The 21,661-nt window shown below is 35.6% G+C and overlaps 1 protein-coding gene across 1 annotated transcript; it reads left to right on the top strand.

The window, feature by feature from the left end:
- Positions 1-1,213: 1,213 nt before the first annotated feature.
- LOC124172274 lies at positions 1,214-20,867 on the top strand. Its single transcript, XM_046551692.1, has 5 exons — positions 1,214-1,335; positions 1,455-1,592; positions 8,564-8,731; positions 19,618-19,737; positions 20,663-20,867. The coding sequence occupies exons 1-5, from the start codon at positions 1,225-1,227 to the stop codon at positions 20,828-20,830; spliced, it is 705 nt and encodes a 234-aa protein (XP_046407648.1). The 5' UTR covers positions 1,214-1,224; the 3' UTR covers positions 20,831-20,867.
- The last annotated feature ends 794 nt before the right edge of the window (positions 20,868-21,661 follow it).

Consider the following 21,661-nt stretch of genomic DNA (forward strand, 5'->3'; position numbering starts at 1 on the left):
TGCACTGGTACCAACACACGACAGAATGTGATCTTCAAATTCGTCACTGGAACTATGTACCATTCGATGATATACCCTATATTTAGAATGCTTACGGTGAAAGACAAGTTTAAATTTTAATATTTAAATAACTCAATATCACCTGAACGAAAAAATTCACAGCAAAATTGATATTACGGTCGACCTTCTACTTCACTGCAATAATCTATGTAAATATAAGATCATGCAATAAAGATTAGTTTGCTTTCGCTGAGTCTTAGTTTTCATTTCTACCGCTAGAGACAGATATACATAGCAGGTCTCTAATCAAGGAGCGTTCCGGCAGAAGTGAATATTAAATATGAGACGGAGTATGCCAATAAATTGAATATTGTTTGTATTTTTATATTCTTAGTACTTAAAGTGTTATTCTTCCTATTCTCTTTATAAAATATTCTACTCAAAAACGTCACTAATAAAATTCAAATGAAAAAGTTGTTTTCTAAGGCTTTCTTTCAAAGTTAATTTTGTGTCATTAACGTATTGTTCTGAATAAATATCAATTGAAATATAATGTATCATTTACAGAGATAGTTTTCACCTTATCTACTCTTTGAAGGCTTGTTTTAATGTTGCTTCATGGAAGACTTCTTTCATGGTTGCTTTACCCATATGCCTCTAAAAATTCTACCATTGTATAGTCGTTAAATGTGTCTCATAAAAACCGTGAAACACTGCTCTGTCCCGATAGCATTAATATTGCTTGCATAGTCTTAAATGAAAAGTCTCCTCCTCCTTCCATGCTAATGCAGGTTAATTTCGGAACGCGCCTTGATTAGAGTCCTGCTATGTATATGTGCCTTTAGCGGCTAAAATGTAAACTATAACTCAGTGAAAGCAAACAAATCTTTGATGGCATGATCTTATATAATCATAGTTACAGAGAACTGCAAGGTCAATCGTCTTAACCATTTTGCTGTGGTGTATTTTTCCGTTGAGGTGCTTATGAGTTATTTAAACTTTAAAATTTAAACTTGTCTTTCACCGCAAGCATTCTAAATATAGGTTATATCATCGAATTGTATGTAGTTCCCGTGACGAATCTGGATATCTCAGTTTGTTGTGTGTTGTTGATTTCATCGACAATTTAACATATGTAAAGACAGAAAGAGTTATTGACATTAAAACATGAATCGTACCGCCGGGATTTTCACCGCTTCGTCAGGAAGGGATTCTGAGGGTACCATGTGCAGACTATGCATGAAGAATAATGATTACTTTTACAACATATACACTTCCAACGTAGCTTGCAGAATTACTGTGAAGGATGCTATAAATGGTTTACTCGGGTTAGAAGTAAGTGGTTCGATACCTACAACTTATTTATTTTTCTTTGTCATGTTGCTTTAGTTATTCCATGTGATCAGCATCATTTCGCACTTCTCCAATGTATAGCGTGTTGATTTCTATCTTAGGTTGCTGTGGGAGATGGCCTGCCCACCACCCTGTGTGCCCTTTGTTTGAAAAAGCTCACGGAATTCAGTGTTTTCAAAATGACTTGTTTACAATCGGACGCAAAGCTGAGAAAACTTTCTGCGGTGAATTGCTTTAGGGTGAGTATTTTAGTTTATTCTCTTTTGAAGACTGGTGCATTGTATGTTTCGGAAAATGTTAAGTGAGAGTCTTTGTTTTGTGTCAACATCAGTGAGAAATCCAGTTGAATCATTATTTGTGGATTAAAGTCGTTATAGAAGTTGTTTGATTGGATTTACTCAAAATTGTGATTGATTATTCACTTGATGCCATAACTTAGGAAATAGAATGTTGTATGACTTCTTGAAGGTGGTAAATCTAACTTTATTTAAAAAGTGCTTTGAGTAGAGATTAAAAATAAATAGAGCATCATTTTTGTTAATTGATAATACTGGAGTACTTTCAAGGCCGTCGGACATGGTTGACGGGGTAGTGAAACTAGCCCAGTGTCCCGCAAGCTTTGTTTATCAACATCCATGCGAAGTGATTTTTACCCTGCAGTTGGTGTTTTTGGTGGTGATAAGTAAAGGCGTTTTGTTGTCTGATTCAACTATGTGTTTGTAAAATAATTATGGCTAACAAAGTGGGACATTCAAATTCGTCAACTCATAAAAGGCAATGAACCCACTACGCAATGAAACAATCCCTTTTAATAAATCTACTCACTTCGAAGCATGTTAGAACGAACAAAAAAACCTCGAACTGGTTCCTGCTAATCATGATTGTGAACTTAAATTGAGCTGAAACTTAGTGTCCAATTATAGGCTCAACTGCACACACACAAAATGTGAATTCTTGAGGTTTTCTTTATTTATAATTAAACATACCTGCTGACAGTTCAAAAACATCTCTCAATTTTCACGGCTTGTTATACGAAAAGATGAGAGGTGCAATGTATATAGAAGTGGCCCAGTATTTAAAATTAAGTTTCAGCTTTGAACTTGATAGTTGCAAAAAATGTCATTACTGATGAAATATATATTCGTAAAGAGTCCTTTGGTTCAGATTGTGAACAGTTTAATTAGTATATAAGCACAGCACACCATACACCTTTTTATATTCACCACAAACTAATCTTTTTCCTAACAACAATCAACCATAAACATACTATTTAATAAAACATAAATAAAAACATATCATGGCAACCTATGCAACCTGGCATGTTGCTTCCACATCATATTGCAAATTGCCATATTAACACCCCCCCTCAATTTGACAATTCTTGTATCACATTTACTTTTTCCCTTAAAATACAGAAACGTGTGGTGCCAAGTGGCTTAGTTAACATATCAGCCTTTTGATTGCTTGATGGCACATATTTTACATTAAAAATGTTTTTCTGTATAAGATCACTCAGAAAATAATATTTCACCTCAACATGTTTCATTCTACTATACTTATGTCTAAACAATAAATGAATACAGGACTGATTGTCCTCAAACAAGATTACTGGTTTCTTTACATCTATACCGAAGTCTTCTAAAATTCCAATTGTCCATTTGGCTTCGCATGCACCCTCACACAAAGCCACAAGCTCTGCTTCCGTTGTGGATAGTGATACATTCGACTGCTTTCTTGTACTCCATGATACAGTGCCACCAAAGACTTCCACTACAAAACCAGATGTGGACTTTCTGTCTTGTGAGTCTCCAGCCCAATCTGCATCAGCAAAACACTACGGATTCAAGTGAATCCTTCTTAGGAAAAAATAATACGTAATCAAGTGTACCTTTAATGTATCTAAGCACTCTTTTAAGCCCTTTCCATAGTCCTTCAGTGGGCCTTCTCTGATATCTGCTAAATAAATTTACACTTAAAGATAAATCTGGTCTAGAAATAGACATCAAATACATTAAACATCCAATAAGTTCCTTCACTGGTTTATCAGTTATAATAGGCTCATTATCAAAATCAGTACCACAAAATTTTTCTTCAATTGGAGATTTGGTAGGCTTGCAATCAGACATATTAAATCTACTCAACATATCTTCCATGTACTTCTTTTGAGATAAATACATACCAGCTCTATCCATGTCAATCTTGATTCCTAAGTAGAACTTTAAATTTCCAAGATCAGTCATCTTAAATTTTTCCATTAATTTTCTTTTCACATAACTCAATTCTACATCACTACTACAGGCAATAAGCAAATCATCAACATAAAGTAGAATATAAATCACAATAGCTTCCTTAATGTACACATACAGACACCTATCATGCTTTGACTGAACAAAACCAAGGCTTTGCACATACTTATCGAAACAACTATTCCATTCCTTGGGGACTTGCTTTAGTCCATACAATGGTTTCTGGAGCTTGCAAACCAAGTTTCCTTTAACATTAACTCCTGGGGGTGGTAGCATGAATATTTCATCATTTAAATTACCTTGGAGGAATGCATTCTTTACATCCATTTGACCTGAAACTAATGATTTATGGTTAATGACAGACAATAATATACGAACTGTAGACATTCGAGCAACAGGGGCATATGTTTCTTCATAATCAAGTCCTCTTCTTTGAGCGCATCCCCTGATGACTAATCTTGCTTTGTATCTTGAAGTGTTTCCATTTTCATCTTTCTTCACTTTGAATATCCATTTTGAATCAATAGCTTTCCTTCCTTCAGGCAGTTCACACAGTTTCCAAGTTTTATTTTCTTCCAACGATGATAATTCCTCCTTGATGGCTTCCTTCCACAGTGGTGCATCACTCCTCTGCTCCGCTTCTTCAAATGTGGCTGGTGCATCACTAACATAATCTTCAGCCATTAGAGCATATGCTACTTGGTCATCAGTTTCTATATCTTCCACATAATCTTCCAAATATTGTGGTGTTGTCTTCTTCCTTTTTCCTCTTCCAAGTTCTTGTGAATCATTGTTACGACTTCTTGGTAGTTGTATTGGCTCTGGAGTTTCTTGAGTCTCTGTTTGTAGTTCTTTTTCTATTCCTTGAAAATTTTCATTTTGCATTTCATTAGCTTCATTCTTTCCTTCTTCCTGATCAGTACTGGAATAGAACTCTTCATTCTTCTTTAACGACTTAATTGTTCTTTTCTCATCAAATATAATATCTCTTCCACTGATTAACTTATTTGTTTTGATATCCAAAAGTCTGTATCCATTTGCACAATATCCAAGCATTATACAAGCTTTAGAGTGGGTATCAAGTTTCCCTTTTCTTAATTCTTTTGGTATATGAAGGTGAGCAATACATCCAAAAACTTTGAGCTTCCCAATATTTTGTTTTCTTCCATACCACAATTCTGCTGGAATTGCATTTTTTAAGGCTAACGTGGGACATTTGTTTATAGTATAAACTGCTGACATTACTGCTTCTGACCAGAATTTCTTTTCAAGTCCAGAGTCCGACAGCATACATCTTGCCTTGTCCATTATGTTCCTGTTCATCCTCTCAGCTACACCATTTTGAGATGGTGTGTATCTCATAGTCTCATAGTATATTCCACCTGTATTCCTCTTTTAGCAGAAAATTCTTTCATCATAGTTGAGACATACTCTCCTCCATTATCACAACGGAGTCGACTCAATGGCAAATTGAAGTGAGCTGTTGCCATGGCTGTATACATCTGAAAATACTTAAAAACTTGATCTTTTGATTCAAGCAAATACGCAACTGTAAAATGAGTGAAGTCATCAACAAATATTAAGACATATTCTTTGCCGTCATAGGATGTAGGACTAATAAGCCCCATCACATCACTATGAATAATTTCCAATGGACGATTTGCCCTATTCCTTGAAGTATTGTGTGGCAGCTTTGTTTGTTTTCCTTCCAGACACACAGTACAAATGTCCTTTTCCTTTTCTTCTATTCTCAACCCATCAACAAGCTTTTCTAATACTTTCATGTTTTCATAACCAAGGTGAGCCAATCTTCTATGCCAAATTGCAGTACTTGAAGTTCCTGAGCTAATTAGGGCCTTTTCCATATTGTTTTTCTGTAATATCAGCTCTATTTCATAAAGCTTCTTTTTCCTGTATCCAATTCCTAGTAGAGTTCCTTCTTGATATATTTTCCCTGTTCCATTCTTAAACATAACTTCGAGTCCTTTCATGTCTAATTGAGCAACTGAGATGAGATTGATGTCCATATCAGGCACTATTAGTACATTATGCAAGGTTATGTTCCTCCATTTTCCTTCCACATTTGTCTTTACATTTATATCTCCTTTTATTTCAGCAATTAAGAAGCTATTTCTTTTAGCGATCTTTATTTTAATTGGAACATCTAGCTTTCTGATATTAAAAACTTCATCCTTCAAGCAGGTCAGATGCTCTGATGCCCCTGAGTCAATAATCCATTTATTCCTTAAATCAAAATATTCTAATTCTGAGTACTCAGCATTCAATGTCATGGATGGATTTTCAAATTTACAGGTTGTTAAACTGTAGCTTACTTTTGTTTCATAGATGTTATTTTCTCCTTTTCCATGGTCACTGGAGTCAGCTAGATTAGCTCCACCACTATAATTTCGAAATGTTTGTTGAGGCTTTCTGCATTGAGCTCTTGTGTGGCCTATGGCTATACCACAATTATGACATGTAAAAGGGAAAGCTGGTATTTTCTTTTGTGAATTTTGGAAATCGTTCTTCTTTTTATATTCTTGTGCCTGTGGTTTTCCATGAAAATTAATAGGATTTCTCATATGTTTTTCACTTTTATACTTTCCTTTTGACTGGGCAGCAAATACTGAAATTGGCTGGTCTTCACACATGGGTTTTTGCTTGCTTGTTCCTCATTTGGATTCCTCATCTATTAATCGTCCTTTTACAAAAGATAGAGTTAATTCTTCGGTACGAATGGTCTCAATTGCTGTTACAACTGCATCATATTCCTTAGGCATGGTTAATAATAAGTGGCAAATAATGTCATTCTCTTCCATCGTTTTTCCTGATGTTTTCAATTTTCTTATAGCTTTATCAAACCTTAAGAGGTGAGCTTCCAATTTTTCCTGAGATGGATTGAATCTCATGCAGAGCAATCTCTTCATTAGTTGTATTTGATTTGTGATACTTTTCCGCTCAAATATAGTCTGCAGTGTTTCCCAGGCTTCAAATGCTGTGGCCTTATCCTTTACGTATTCCAAGTGGCTGTCTGATATTTTCTGCACAATAAGGCTTTTACATTTTTTAGCATTTCTCTGTACTTCTGTGTATCCCTTTTGTTTCTTAACTTTATCAGCCTCACTGTCTTCCTTAGATCCAATAAAAGGTGCAAGTTTGGTATATAATGGCACTTCCACAAATTCAATTAAGTTTTTCTCATCCAGGAGAACTTCCATTCTAAATTTCCAATTGCTGTAATTAGTTCCGTCAAAAAGTGGTACATGGTACCTAATTCCCTCTTCATCAGCCATTTTCAATTTAATTTTCAATTCAGTATTTCCAATTCTGACCAAAGGTTTCCTGGGCTCCCATAACCTGATGAAATATATATTCTTAAAGAGTCCTTTGGTTCAGATTGTGAACAGTTTAATTAGTATATAAGCACAGCACACCAACTAATCTTTTTCCTAACAACAATCAACCATAAACAAACTATTTAATAAAACATAAATAAAAACATATCATGGCAACCTATGCAACCTGGCATGTTGCTTCCACATCATATTGCAAATTGCCATATTAACAATTACTAACGTTTTAAACTACATACATAAAACTGAACTCAATGAGAAAATGGATGTGATGTATCTTTGAAGTATCAATTTGTTTAGTGTGTTGGACAGTTACTTTGTTACAGGGTTATGATTAAATTTTTATTTTAGTAAAAATGTATATTGATATGTGAACATTATATTTGCTAAAACAATCTATGTCACTTCTGCTATTACAAATGATTTCGTTTTTGAGCAAAAATAATGTTTCTTTGAATAATAAATTAGTTAAAATTGTATTCTGCATTTAAAATTTTGGTGTTTTAAAATCCCTAAGTTTTTTCTTTGAATAACAACTAAGATGATCACTGAATCTGATGTTCTGCATTTTTTAGGGTTGTTGAGGAAAAGTTTTTTGTGATAAATTTGCACTGGTTATTTTGATAATTATGATATATTTGAGGTCTGTTTTTTTTCAACTTCAATATTTTTTCAGATAAGTAATATTGTTAGAAATTTACCTTTTCAGAATAGTTTTTTGTTAGTGATTCTCTGTACAGGGATCGATTGGTGTTCCACTTTGTAGGTAAATTTTGTTAATGAATTAGTTGTTTAAGAATTTTTTTCTTATAAAATTTCAACTCTATACAGGTTTCTTTCTCGAAGAAATTTTTCACCTTAATCCAGAGCTGAAAAAGCATGTTAGCTGTATTTACTTTTTACTTTACTAAGTGATGAGATTTAAAAATATAAAAATCTCCTAAATTAGTAAGGTTTCGTCCACCAGATTATTGAAGTGGGCTTGTCAGAACATCCTAGATTCTCATTTGTCTTCTTTCCTATGCCGTACACTATTCAGTGCATTGGCTGTTCAGGCATTGCTCTCTTGCCCGTTGAAATTGGTCCCATGTATCTCTAATTGCTGTCTCTTCTATAATGTTTTGAGTCCTAGAACAATTTTTTCTCCTCTTTACCGCTTTTCTTAAGTCTCCCATCCAATATCAGGCTGATGATTTCATACCCTTCTGCCTAAGATAGTGGCCACAATATGAGATATAACTCTTCTCTCCCTGAGTTGGTATTTGAATACATGGAAAAAGGAGTTCAATTCCAATAGAAATGAATCAAAAACATACTCCACATGAAAGATTCACATTTAAAGACACGTTTGTTGAAAATATTTATGTATTTTCTTTCTTTCATGCCTCGTAATACGGACACAATGTGAACTGATTATACCAAGTATTCTCCTGCCTAATTTGGTTTCAGCAGCTTTTTAGGTTTTGAGTTTTGGATAAAGTGAAACATGTCAAGCTTTACGCAAATGCTTGGATATTACATTGAAAATCCTATTTCATCAATATTAGGAGTATGCTTCATTTGTTGACTTTCGAGTGGATGGATTCTGAATCACTGTTACTCTCTTCACAGAGTATCCAAGGAGAGGAGGCAGCTGATGACAAGTTGGGGACTCCTGCTGAGACAAATGGCTGCATTCGAGATGAGATACAAGGCACCTCACATCTCACTTTCTCACCCCAAAGGACTGAAATATACATTCCTGTGGAAGACTCCCAACAACTCGGATCTAATATGTTGGTAAGGTTTATTCTCATCCACAGTGAAACCTGAGTTTAATGACCCTAAGTTGTTGACATTTACTCGGTAGTTTGACGTAAGTGGCTTCGTGCAGCGTAAATGGATGTATTTCTACAGGAAGTCACCTTCGCTTATGTGAATAGGGAGACCAGATGCCATGAAGTGAAAAATGCAGGAGAGCTCCCTATTAAATAAGCAATAAGAGGAAAAGTAGGCCAATTGAAAAATAATGATAATTTTATAGTTTGGAATAGTAAAATTAATTTGCGGTATGATTTTATATATTTTTCTGTGTATCTATTTTTGTTAAGCAATTTATGTATTTTTATAAGCTAGGTAGCTATTAACACATTCAATGCGGATGCGATTTTCGTGAAGGTCATCAGAATCGGTTGATAAATTAAGAAAGACAAAGAGAGAGTTTTCACCAACATACCTTCAGTTCAAGCAAGGCTATTTACAAAAGGCGATCATGGTTCCAAAGAGAGTTCCTTGCTTAAGGTCATACGCACCATCAAAAAGCTTGGGAATGGATATTAGTTACTTACGAAGGCGGAGAATGGCCTCCTGGCCCGACTGGCAGAGCACTTGTATTGACCAGCTCCATGTATTGACTTGGACGGACTATGTCAATTGACATGTTCCACACTGAATGTGTTAAAATTGAGATAAGAAGAAAGTCAGCAACTTGAAAAATAATGGCAATTTCACAATTTAGAACAGAATAAAATAATTACACCCTTGATTTTGTAATATTTAGTGGACATTTTTCTCAAGCAATGTTTGCATTTTTACAGATAGCTAGGTAGCTGGTAACAGATTAACTGTACTTAAAATCATGATTTTCAATGAGGAGGGAAATGTCCCATTCATAAAAAATCCAACCCAATACCAGACAAACATCCCAACTGTACCCAATGGCAGGAGTTCTATGAATAAAAATGTCTGTTGTCTCCGCCCGACATCTGGTGAGAAAGGGTTAAAATGAAAGGATGCATGGAGGAAAAGCAGGTTTGGTTTTTTTTGTGGATCTAACTTTTTCAAGCAATTTTTAGCATTTCTGACAATGCTAAGTTTTTAATTTTTACTGAGGCCATGTACAAATCCACCATGAATGCTCTCTTGTGCTCTAACCAGCACTTTTTGATGGTCACATTTGGGAAGTGATGTCAGATGGTGCGATTCCAGTCAACCGGTCCTGCTCTGAAGAGTGCATAGTCAAAGAGCAAGAAGAAAGGTGATGATTCACCCTTACTTGCTCAACACAGGTCGAAATTTCTGTTCATTATGTGAATACCGATAGGATATGATTTGAGGCAGTGAGTTGGTTCTTTAAATTGTTCATGATGAGTCGAGTGAATATCAAATCCAAATTATTCTAGAACAAATGTGAATCTCAGTGTGTCCAGCAACCGCAACAGCAACAGGAAAATCGCGATTTATGCAAGAATTTTAAGTGTCTAGAATTATGCTGAAAATTTTCTCCAGCCTGAAATTTAAAATTCATTTCCAGCTTAATTTTTCAAGTTCAATGGCCATTTTATGGCATAAAATGTGTTTGTAATAATCATAAATGCAGTAGCTGAGTGGAATTTTTACAGCTGCATCGAAACGTGGAATGTCAGGCAAGAGTGCGGAATCAAAATTCCTTGCATGCTTGTCTCAAGTAAGATTGAAAAACTCGAAGAATAGGACAGATGACATCAGCATATACTTATGAGGTTGAAGTAGGTCCTTGGCTTGCATAGAATTAATTTAAATGATTAAATTAAATTTGATGATGAAGTGTGCGTTAATTGATCCATTCCTTGGCCTTATAAATTTCTAATCTATCACAGTAATCACGTAACATCAACCTGAAAACTTTCCCAGGAAAAATCACGTATAGTGGAAGAATTTTTTTGCTTTGGTTTGCTAGACACCCTAAATCTTTCAACTTACTGCATTTAAATTATTATGATGGTATCTTTTCACAGTGGTTAATATTTTTAATTTTAATGACACATTTATTGAATTGTTTTCAGTTTTAAATCACTTCAATTTGTCTGAGCATAATCCTGTACGATATTTGTTTTCCAAAATTAATAAATTTATTGTGGAGTGTAATGGTTACAATTGCAGCCACTCCCAGTTGCCTCTGCCGCATTTTATACATTATCACTTCCGCAATTCCATTTAGTGCAGTAAAATATTGCAACACTTAATAAACAACAGCAATGACACTCTTACCGTGAATATTTAGTAGTCAACTTTTTTCAGTTTAAAAATCGCCACTCCGCAGTGGTGGCACCACTTGCAATCCAAGCAGGAAAGAGCAAAAGAGTCTGCAAGAGTGTAAGAGCACAAGAGGGTAGGGTCGACACCACCTAGAGAGAAGGCCTGAGGACTCGCGCGTGACGTCATAACCCAAAGGCCATGCGGCCGATTGTGAACCATTCATCGTACTGAAAGCTCATCTCTTGTAAATGTATGGGAATTATCTATTTTGTCCAACTCCGAAAATCAAAGGATGAATATAACTAGTACAACCGCGTATTTATCATAACCATTAAATTCGCGTCTATGCAAACCATGTCCCACTCGATGAAACTTTACCGTAAATGCATATTTTCCACTTTTAAACAAACCGTAGAAAGCCGAACTTTTTAAAAAATATCAAAACCCATTAATCGGATTTGTCAGATAGTAGAAAGACTTCATCTAAATTCCTTCACAATCGGAAAGCTTTTTTAGAAATATTAAAGACCCTTGGACGAATTATAACAGGAACCAGTCAAATTTCACTTGCCATTGATAAATCTTGCGTTTATTCAAGGTTCTCAAAGAAAAACAATGCGAACGTGCGATTGAATAATACACCAGGATCTAATGAAAAAAACTGTAATAAATAATCAAGAATACAAATTCATTATATTGCTATATTTATTGATGCTCAATCACTTCACAAGTTTCATAATCTTTCTTGCATTACTAACACGACAGCATTCGTCATTCTTTCTACAACACTAATTTTTTAAAAAGATGTTGGCACAAACATACACAATTTTTTTGATTGCATTATTCACTTGGTGCCCATTGTCACAGATATTGTCATTTACGTAGTCATTTAGAATCAACGTATTCATGCTGACACTGTATAATGCATTCCTCTGACTGACTTCTTTTAGAAATCCTTCTTCTAAATCACTGCTGATGATTATATTCATCGCGACATGTACATGGACAACAGCATTCACAGCATCCTCGCGAGGCACAAAAAGACCACCTCGACTAAGGCACTTCACAAAATTATCACTGTCTACCTCTTCTAACATTCTTTCCTTCACTAACATTTTTTACAAAATGGGCAATTAATCAATTTTAAATGTGATCTCACACAATACCCAGCTATGTATGTCAACACAGATAGAGCATTGCTTACATTTTTTATATCGTCAGACTCCACAGATATATTGTAGTGTAAAAACGAATCAACTGATTTTTTGGCTCAAGTACATCATCAGTATCATCATCATTTACACTGTCCACTAATATATTTTTGAATGATTGAGACTTAAGCTTCAGAGGTAAGTAGTTTTGAAGCCTTAATTTGGTCGCTAACTCGTACAACTGCCTGATAGAAATGTGATAGTTAGAGCCAGCAAGCTGCCTGTAGAGACCAAATCGCTCTTCAAGGCAGTCGGTTTGAACTTTGCCAGGCAACATAAACTCCATCCCTAACTCCACCGTACAATAGGATGCCATTTCACAGAGGGCATGTGTGGTATGCATGAAGGCGGAATGGGTTTCTTTTGACAACCCACCCCACGGTACCAACCCACCTCTGCACCCAATCAAACACTCTCTAATACCTTTCTCCCTTCAGAATCCAAAGTCATAGGTGTTTGCAAGGGGTCTTTTAATCTAATCCCTTTCCTGGGAGTCTTCACATAAACCACCTTCCACCAATCTGAAATTATTTGAACAAATTCAGCAGTTTCATTGTGATGCTTCAAATTTTTATCTTTCCCAAAGTCTTAAGGGCAGTGACCACATAGTCATTAAATATTTGCAACGCCAGCTTCACATTCTGTCTCTCTATGTTTGAAGGGTAGAGTGCTTTCAAGGTGAGTGGATGCCCAAACCTAACAACCTCACCACACTCAAGAAAATAAAGTTCCCTGATAGTCTGAAAGGACGCAGTCAATTTTGGTGCACTGTCATCATTCAAATCAGGGAATAAGAATGACTGCACATTACGCTGATTTAACCAATTGTTCCTAACACATTTGATTAAGTAAACGGAATCGAATACAAAAAATAGGGGCCGTGTTGTATCGCAAGGATGTGGATATACAATGCTCACCACTCTATCTAATACCCTCCAATGTGATGATTATTTTTTTGTTACATCATGCAATTCCCTAGCAGAAAAATTACACACTGCAATTATATAAGCCACCTCTTTAAATGGTGACATTAAACTTGAAATCATGAAAAAATGTGCAGTTTTGGCAACTGAGGAAGAGTTATGACTAAAGCCAACTACATTACCCCCTTTGTAATCAACATATGTCTTCAAATGAATTTCATCCATCATGAGAATGACATTTTTTTCGTGGCATTTAAGTTTGAGAAAGACAATTTTGGCATATGTAAGTGAGTTACATAAATCTGCTACAGGGCTTAAATTTTGACGTGAACACACTTGACGAATGGTTGCGGGATGTGGAAGGGAGAACATGCCTGAATTCCTAGCAAATTTATATGCATGAGGAGAAATTGTAAACAATTTACAAGAAAAACCTTATGTCTCACTTCTATAGCGATAGGTAAACTTGTTCATCATCATAAGCTTCAGTTGTTCAATGATAAAGTTAACTTTCACTCCTACTTCATCATCTGCTGCCATAACATCTAAAATAGACAAAATGACCTCTAACTTAAGGCATATTTCTGACTTTTCAACCTTGGGTCTATTCCCCATCAAAACATTTAGCCCATCCAAAATTTCTTTCAGTACATTCATATCATTAACATGCATGGGAAACTTATATTTACTAACTTTTTTCAAGGAAACAGTGCCCAAAAAGCTTCTGACTTCCAAATCATTTCTACAAACATTAGCATTGAGATATTTCAGCGAAAAACTAAATACCGCAATATTTCAGAAATATATCTCGTAATTGCCTGGTTACACAAGATGAATGAAAACATAAGAGATAATATACGAGTGTACGTTCCAACAAAAAACAACAACCTGCACGAATGCAGTGATTATGGATGGCCATAAAATAATAGCGGTTCAACTTTCGTACAGGCCCTCCTATATTTACTCGTAAACATTAATTAATTGTAGAACCAGGCATTAAGATTGTTCATACCCTTGCCAACTTACCCTAGAATATGTCGTAGGGATGAAATTCTCCCTCGGAATTCTCCTAATCCATTTCTTCTTCAGCTCGTCGTCTTCAGGGAAACGAAAAACGGAAACCTTCTCACCACCCGCATAATTGCCTCTGCTTATTCACCACTTATTCACCATTTCACCACTTATCCACTCGTTAACTTCAAGTTTTTTTTTTTAATCTCCGAAATCCGCGCAAAACTTCACTAATACAAGCAGGCATGCACGCAGGGTACACGTTTTAACTGCACTTTTCACGTTATTTATTATTAGGTCTCGCTAGCAACGAGAGGGTAGCCAGAATTCGCTAGGCCTCCGCCTCGTGACGTCAGAGGATTTCAAGCCTTCAGCACTCAGGCCATAGTCTTGGTGGTGTTGGTAGGGTGCACCCTACGGATTGGAACACGGCCTGAGGCAATGTTTAGTTTGTTTCTCATGGTGGTCCACTGGGTTGAAATTAGAGAAAGTACCCTTTCTTTAGTTGTATTTTCCCATGGTTAGATTAAGAAATATCCAGAAATTTTGTTGAAAGTTCTGTTTGGCTATTAACAGATTTATATATTTATAATCATGATTTTCAAAAAGGAGGACATTTCCCATTCCAAAAAAATCTGACAAGACTATCAATAAAGACTATCTATAAAGGATATCATGTCTAGACCAACCTGAATGTATGGTCCCTATATGAAGGCATCATCATTACATTATTTCATTTCATTTATTTACGGGATAACCCATAAACCATATTCTTATGTATAACATCACAGATGAAAGAACATAGAAAAAAGATAACACATTTAATGAAGCCATTAAATAATGACTTAAAAATCTATAAAGAATTGCTTATCAATGAACAAAATATTTAGGCAGATTCAATAATGAAAATGTTAAGATATAAAAGTTTTCTCGTAGAAATTTTTTTAAAATGGAGGTCATGTCCGAATTGACATGTCAGATCAATCCGAATGTCTGGTCACCCTATGTGTGACCATCAGTTGCTCAAAATGAGGCAAAAGGCTGACTGCACTAATCTATAGACGTATATACCTAAATAGATTAAGGCCTTAATCTACTTAGGTATATACGTCGATCTGAGGTTTATTGCACCACCTTTCTTGTGGAAGAAATGTCACACATCCCATGGAGGAGTCCATTGGTGGTCTGTGTCTATTCTCCTTTCTAGCCTATTGTCTTTGCTTCAGCATAGCTGAATATCAAGAATACTATATTTTTCTTCAATCAATCCGCCAGATTGACCTTATCATAGGAAAAGCCAGAACCCTCATGCAGATTTGTTATAAGTAAGGGAAGTACAATGAATAACCAAATTCATCTTATTCATTTCATAAATTAATCTACGAAAGATAGATAGATAAAACATTAAAATAGCCTTCAATAGTAATGTAAAAATGAAGGAAACTGGTTTCCTTTATGTTGAGTGAGTGTGTGTCTCTCAACCAAAGAAACTGTTGCAATGTCCCTTTAACTATCACAAAATTTATATGCGTTGTATGAGTGCTTGTGACTCTACCGAAGAAACCCTAGCAAAGCACCTTCATCCACTGCAAAGGCTTCCTCTAAGCTGAGTGCTTATAATGGGTTTCTGGTTTAGAGGCTCGGGTTGGTCACTACAATGGATTCTTCAATTCCACCAAACCAACAAAGTATTTGTTTTTACCTGCTACTTGATCCTTACGTTACGGCCATAGGTGGCTATTTTCATGTTTCATGATTGATGCTGTAGATCTCGCTTTACCTGTCTCAAGCACTATCTGACGTGTGTATGAAGTTGCAGGCAAAATCGTGTCGTGTGTAGGATGGAAATGCTAGAACACATGCGAGGATGTGTGCATGTGAGATGGCAAAATAGTCCCTATTCTAATTCCGTTCATGCATTCGTGCAGATACATGCCATTTTAGAAATAAATGCTATTCTAACCTGAGCAATTCTGTGGCTAGTGTAAAACGGCCTTATTAAAGATTTTGTATGTTTGCAATCTTGCATCACTTGTATTTTTCCATCATTGTGCCATGCCAACTGCATTGATGCCCATAGATGTATACAGCCCAGAGAAAAATCAGTCTATGATCCAGAATATGGAAATGCTATTGCCTAGAATATTCTTCTATCCTGTCATAAAATATCTGTAACATCACTTTTTTTGTTATATATCTATAGATTTCGGTGAGAAATACCGGTAGTATATACAAATATTTGATGAAAATAATTTTTCTTTCATGGAACATCTTGATATGCTCATAATAAGGAAAAAATTACTAAAGTAATTGTTTAGAAATTGTTTAGTAACTGACTTAAGGTGACAATGAAATGAAAGACTTCTTGCAATTCTGTCTATCTTAAGATGGATTCACTGATAATGAGGATTTTACTTCACCCCATAGCAAATAATGAGAAAACACTAATCTCTCTGCACCTATTGTTGTGCTGTGGACATTTTTTTAACAAACAATAATGCACTACAAATGACAAAATGAATTAAACTTCAATGGGATGGAATCGTGTCTCCTTAATGTTATCACGTTGACTATTATGCTGTTTTCACTCCCCATTGGTAGCATCCTAGCTGCATTCTCATTACTTGAGTAGGAATGAAAGTTCAAGGCAGACGTCGTCACTGCCTTGATTCCAACGTACATCTAGTGTCTCGATGATAGCATGGTAATTTGTAATGTGACTTGTATGTGATCAGACATTATTACTGTATATATATTTACATGCCATAAATCAATAAAGGGTAGCCCTTTTCATGACCTCTCATAGGTGCCAAAAGTTAAAAATATTAAGATACATTTTATGTAATTTTAAAGTGTGGTGAAATTTACTTCCTTGGCTCACAGATGTATAAATTTTCCACCTAACTACACACATGTAATGGTTACTTGTGCCTAACAAAGACCTTGCTAGCAACCTGCCCTGGTATTTGCTCTAAGTGGTCATTATTGATGCCTACCTTGTACTTACAACTTCCTTCGCGGTAGTAGCCTTTGGTAAATCGAAGTTACTATTTTTAGTAATAGCATTGCGATCATCACTTTTTGATGGCAATGATGACATTTTGTGCTTGGGGAAACAAAGCTGTCCACGTTAATGAAGCATTAATCTCAAGAATGTCTTGTTAAAATCCAGATGTCGTCGATTCAGGCGAAGTGTGTGATATGGCTTCACAAAATTTGCTACTCGGGCCAGTGATGGTAGAGAATTACAAGTTTCATGGGAAAATTATCAATGAAGAGACATTTCGTCTAAAATTTTAGATGGGGTAATAAAATCCATGTAATTCAAACCATGTCAATGCTAATTATTGTGATCCTAAATACCCTATTGCATAATTCGGGAAAAAATAAAGGCTCTGCACTTATCACCCATTCATCCAGAAAGACATATTGAGCCATAATTTATTCATAATTTAAAAAAAATCGAAATATCTGTCGAAATTCATGTAGAGCAAGAAATAAACTGTATCAATAGGGAATAACCTAATTTTTGGTCTAAAACATAACTTAATTTGCTGCTTATTTCATTCTAAAAAACTTTTAATAATTATGCATTTCATCATACTATTTTTGTTGTACTTATGTTTACTGATTAGTTTTTAATGTCTGACTCACATTCAATATCACCTTGGTCCACAAAAAGTCAGTTTACAGAAAAATAAAGCATCAAAGTAATTTTGGATGGTACTTAGTGTGAGATTCGCCTATGCCGGTCATTGTAGTTATCAATTTGAAGTTTAAGGTTTGGACTAGGCTAAATCAACGTAAAAATTAGGGTTTTTTTTCTCCATTTCAATTATTGGGAGATGTGCTGTATGGTTTTGTATTGCTCAGTGTTTTAGTCATACCAGTGTAAATGAAGTGAACCCATATAGACTGGTCTCCACAGTGGTTATCTGCAGTTGATCTCTCTGGTCTGGAACTGGAAATTTTCACTGCTTTTTAAGATCATGTTGCTTAAACTTCCATTGCATTCAAAGTGGTAACCAGAATTTTTCAAAATGGTATTTATTACTGGAATTTCCGATGTGCTATTAACCTTTTCCCTACTTTACACTTATATATATGTGTGGACGTTTCCTGACCCGGGAGACAACGGGCATATATATATATATATATATATATATACGTGTGAGATTTTCCAGGCCAGGCGATCGAAAGCCGTATGTATACGTTTTCTAGCTCCCCCCCTTTTAGGATGGTCGTGGGTTCACGACATCTTTGTCTCGGGACCCAACGCTTCGGGGTTTAGGATTAACCCTCGGGATCCGGGAGCAGATACCCGGACCCTTCGTCTTTTAGAACCCCTCTCAGCGGTATGGGACAGCGGTCATTCAATGGTTTATGCACTCAGTTTTTGAAATAAATATTTGTTCATTTCTCAAGAAATATACACTAAGAATGGATTATTTGTCTTTTGAGCAGCGTTTACAATTTTTAACTGAAATTCTACGACAAATATTAACTTATATCTCGAGTTATGTATAAACATCTACATGGAAATTGATGCTGCGTTAAATGCGTTAATAATGGCCTTAGAACTTCGTTTTAAATTTGATAATGCTCAGATAAAAATGAGGAATTCAATTCAAAGGCTGTAATTTATGTGCAAGCAACAATTATCCATTTGCTAAATATATATAAGCAATACATAAGTTGACTGCGAACCAATGCAACAGGTATGGTCGTAAACCCGGAAAGGAGGGAGCACAACTACTCTCGGAGTCCGAGATAATGCGAAGTCCCTGTGTGGAGGGGTCGAAAATGGTTCAGCGAGACCCTTCTTGACGAATGTCCTCCAAAAATGCTCCATACCACGAGAAAGAAGAGTCTCTTAGGGCTCAGTACATCAGTCATGCTGAGACGAAAACTCCGCCGTCTCGAAAGGGTTAATGTCATGACAATGACAATTAGTGGCCGTGTTTTTAGGGTGTAAGGCATGCAAGCCTTATGAGCTGTTTAGTTTAAAAAATGGCCTTGTAAAGGCTTGATAAGGCACACGTAGGGCAAGATCAGTTTATGCTAAGGCTGATGATGTTCCAAGGGTCAGGTGGACCTGCAATGTCGATGAAACAAATAAATATGAACAAATGATGACAATGGCTTTATCTTTATTGATTGATTGAATTCAGGACTTCAAAGTCCTCTCCTACAATCAAGTTGAGGACACCCAAATATTTCAAGGCCTGGATGGAGGAAGGCCACCCATTTGGGATTAGAACCTTTAACCTCCTGAGTTGGAAGATGTAGAAATAACCCACTTCTACTTTGGCTAGCACATTGAGAAGCATTCCACACCAAGGTGTGCAGAGTAAACTGGTCATGTCTGCAATTTCATTTTAGGTTGTCAATGAAATCTCGTGCAAACATGATTTCAGCCAGCTTGAGTGATCTCAGATGAAAGAGGAGAGGTTATTGTTATTATTTATAATTATTCACATTTTTATTTTGCCTCTATTGATTGGCACCCATCATTATCTTCTAGGTAACTGTGAAAGACGAGAACAAAGACCCTCTCAGTGAAGATAAATATCCTGTGATGAACACTCTGGATCCAGCTGGAATTTCAAGTAATGCTTTGGACCCACTGGCAACTGATGACTTGGTAAGTTCACGTTTGCTTTGTTAAGCATAGTTTTGCTACTACATAAACTCAGTCCTCCATGGAATAATCCAATATCTTTTACAATAATAACAATACATTTTCCCTTCATTTATCAAATGTGAGTAAGTAAATGTTAGATGTGTCATAAGTCTTAGTTAGAACTTTCACTGTTTTTCATCATGTTGGTTAAAGAAAAACCTCTCTGCTATGTTGACGTGCTAATTTTTGTCTAGCCTCTATGTTTCCTGGTCTATTTTGGTTGCTTTTTCAAGGAAGATCAAGGGTATCACAGTTCCTAAAGTTTTAGTCAATAGGGCCAAAAGTTTTTTTTTTGCAACGAAGAGATATGTTATTCTTGAAGAAGTCATTCAAAATGAATGGGTCATTGTACTGACCAGAATAGGGGCATAAAGCTGCTCTGATCACACACCTTTGCTCACTGAGCAACTGATGCCATCTTTGGAGATAGTATTGAATGTTGGCAAACCAGGATGGTTTTTAGAGGCATCAATTATTTTGATGGAGCATGTTGTATGTTCAACTTTGATTAAAATAAAATGTAATGATTACCTTTAAAGGATGTAATTAACATTCTTGTACTCCGTCTGCACATATAGAAAATGATTCTTAGTTGTTGATGAATGATGTCATGAGACCATCATGTCTCAAAATATTGCTGATAAATTTGTTCTTCCTTCTTTGGAAGATTTTCCTATGGCTAATTGAAAAGGTAGAGGTATTTGGTGGCCCGTATTTTGTAGGTCAATAAATTTATCCTGCCTTCCTCTCCGAGGTTAGAGTAGCAATTCAAGGAATTTTTAATTTGTGCATTCACCCTATATTTGATGTTTTTGTTGCGATCTTTTTGCTTTTCCTACCAATTGGTGAAAACTCATAAATGAATTGTTAATTCTCTTTCTATCAGATTGGCATGGGAGCATGTGGGTCCCCTTGTGTAAAAGCAGATGAGACCAGTGATGATGGAGGAGAATATGTGCACAATGATAGCTCTGATGGGGCCACAAATGACCTTGTGGCCCAAGCCTCTATTCAGGTAATCATCATAATAATAATATTTAAATTGGCCCAGTGATTTGTTTGGACAAACAGGAGACATGTAAAGGAGCATATACGATACAAAAGCAACACAAAGAAAGAAAGAAAAGAAATGTTTATGTGAAGAAATTCATCAAAACTATAAATATACTTTTTTGCACAAACATTTACGGAACGCATGAACACACAAGTGTGAGGTAATATAGTCAGTATTTGAAGTAGAGTGAGTCATGCTGTTTTAGTAGACATTTTACCTATGAGCTTCTGTTTCTTTCTATGAATTTTGAAGATTATTTTGTAATTGGTTCTAGGGCCACAGAAAAGGATATTAGACAACATTCAAGTAGAATTCACTATTATAAATTGACATTAAGGCATCAATAACTAGTTTCTCAGATAGAATCAAAAAGAGGTCGATGTCATTTTCTGTGGAGCTTCTGAATTTGTTGCCCCTAGGAGACTTGATTATCATATTATGCACCCAGATAATGAGAACAGATTTTGTGGATTTTACATCAGCTTTTACAGAGATAAGTTAGTGTAGAGCTGGTTGCACATGCCGATAAGTCACATGCCATGGTAAACTTCAAATTTAGTAAAATTATTAAGATTATAGCCTTAAAAAGTTATATTCGTGTGCTTAAAGTAATACACATTTAATACAGTTACTACCCACGATGCACCCCTAAAAAGCACCAAAAATGAAAATGTTATAATAATATTATGTTCACAATCGTTTAAGGCTTACTCCTTGTACGAAAAGAGGAGTTTTATATCCTCTGTACTTTAGGTTAGAAAGGCATTGGAATGAGTAAAACTAGAAGTTATTATTTGCATGCAATGAATGCTCCTTTATACTCCTTAGCTA

The sequence above is a fragment of the Ischnura elegans genome, assembly GCF_921293095.1.
Source record: "Ischnura elegans chromosome 13 unlocalized genomic scaffold, ioIscEleg1.1 SUPER_13_unloc_1, whole genome shotgun sequence".
NCBI classification, from domain to species: domain Eukaryota; kingdom Metazoa; phylum Arthropoda; class Insecta; order Odonata; family Coenagrionidae; genus Ischnura; species Ischnura elegans.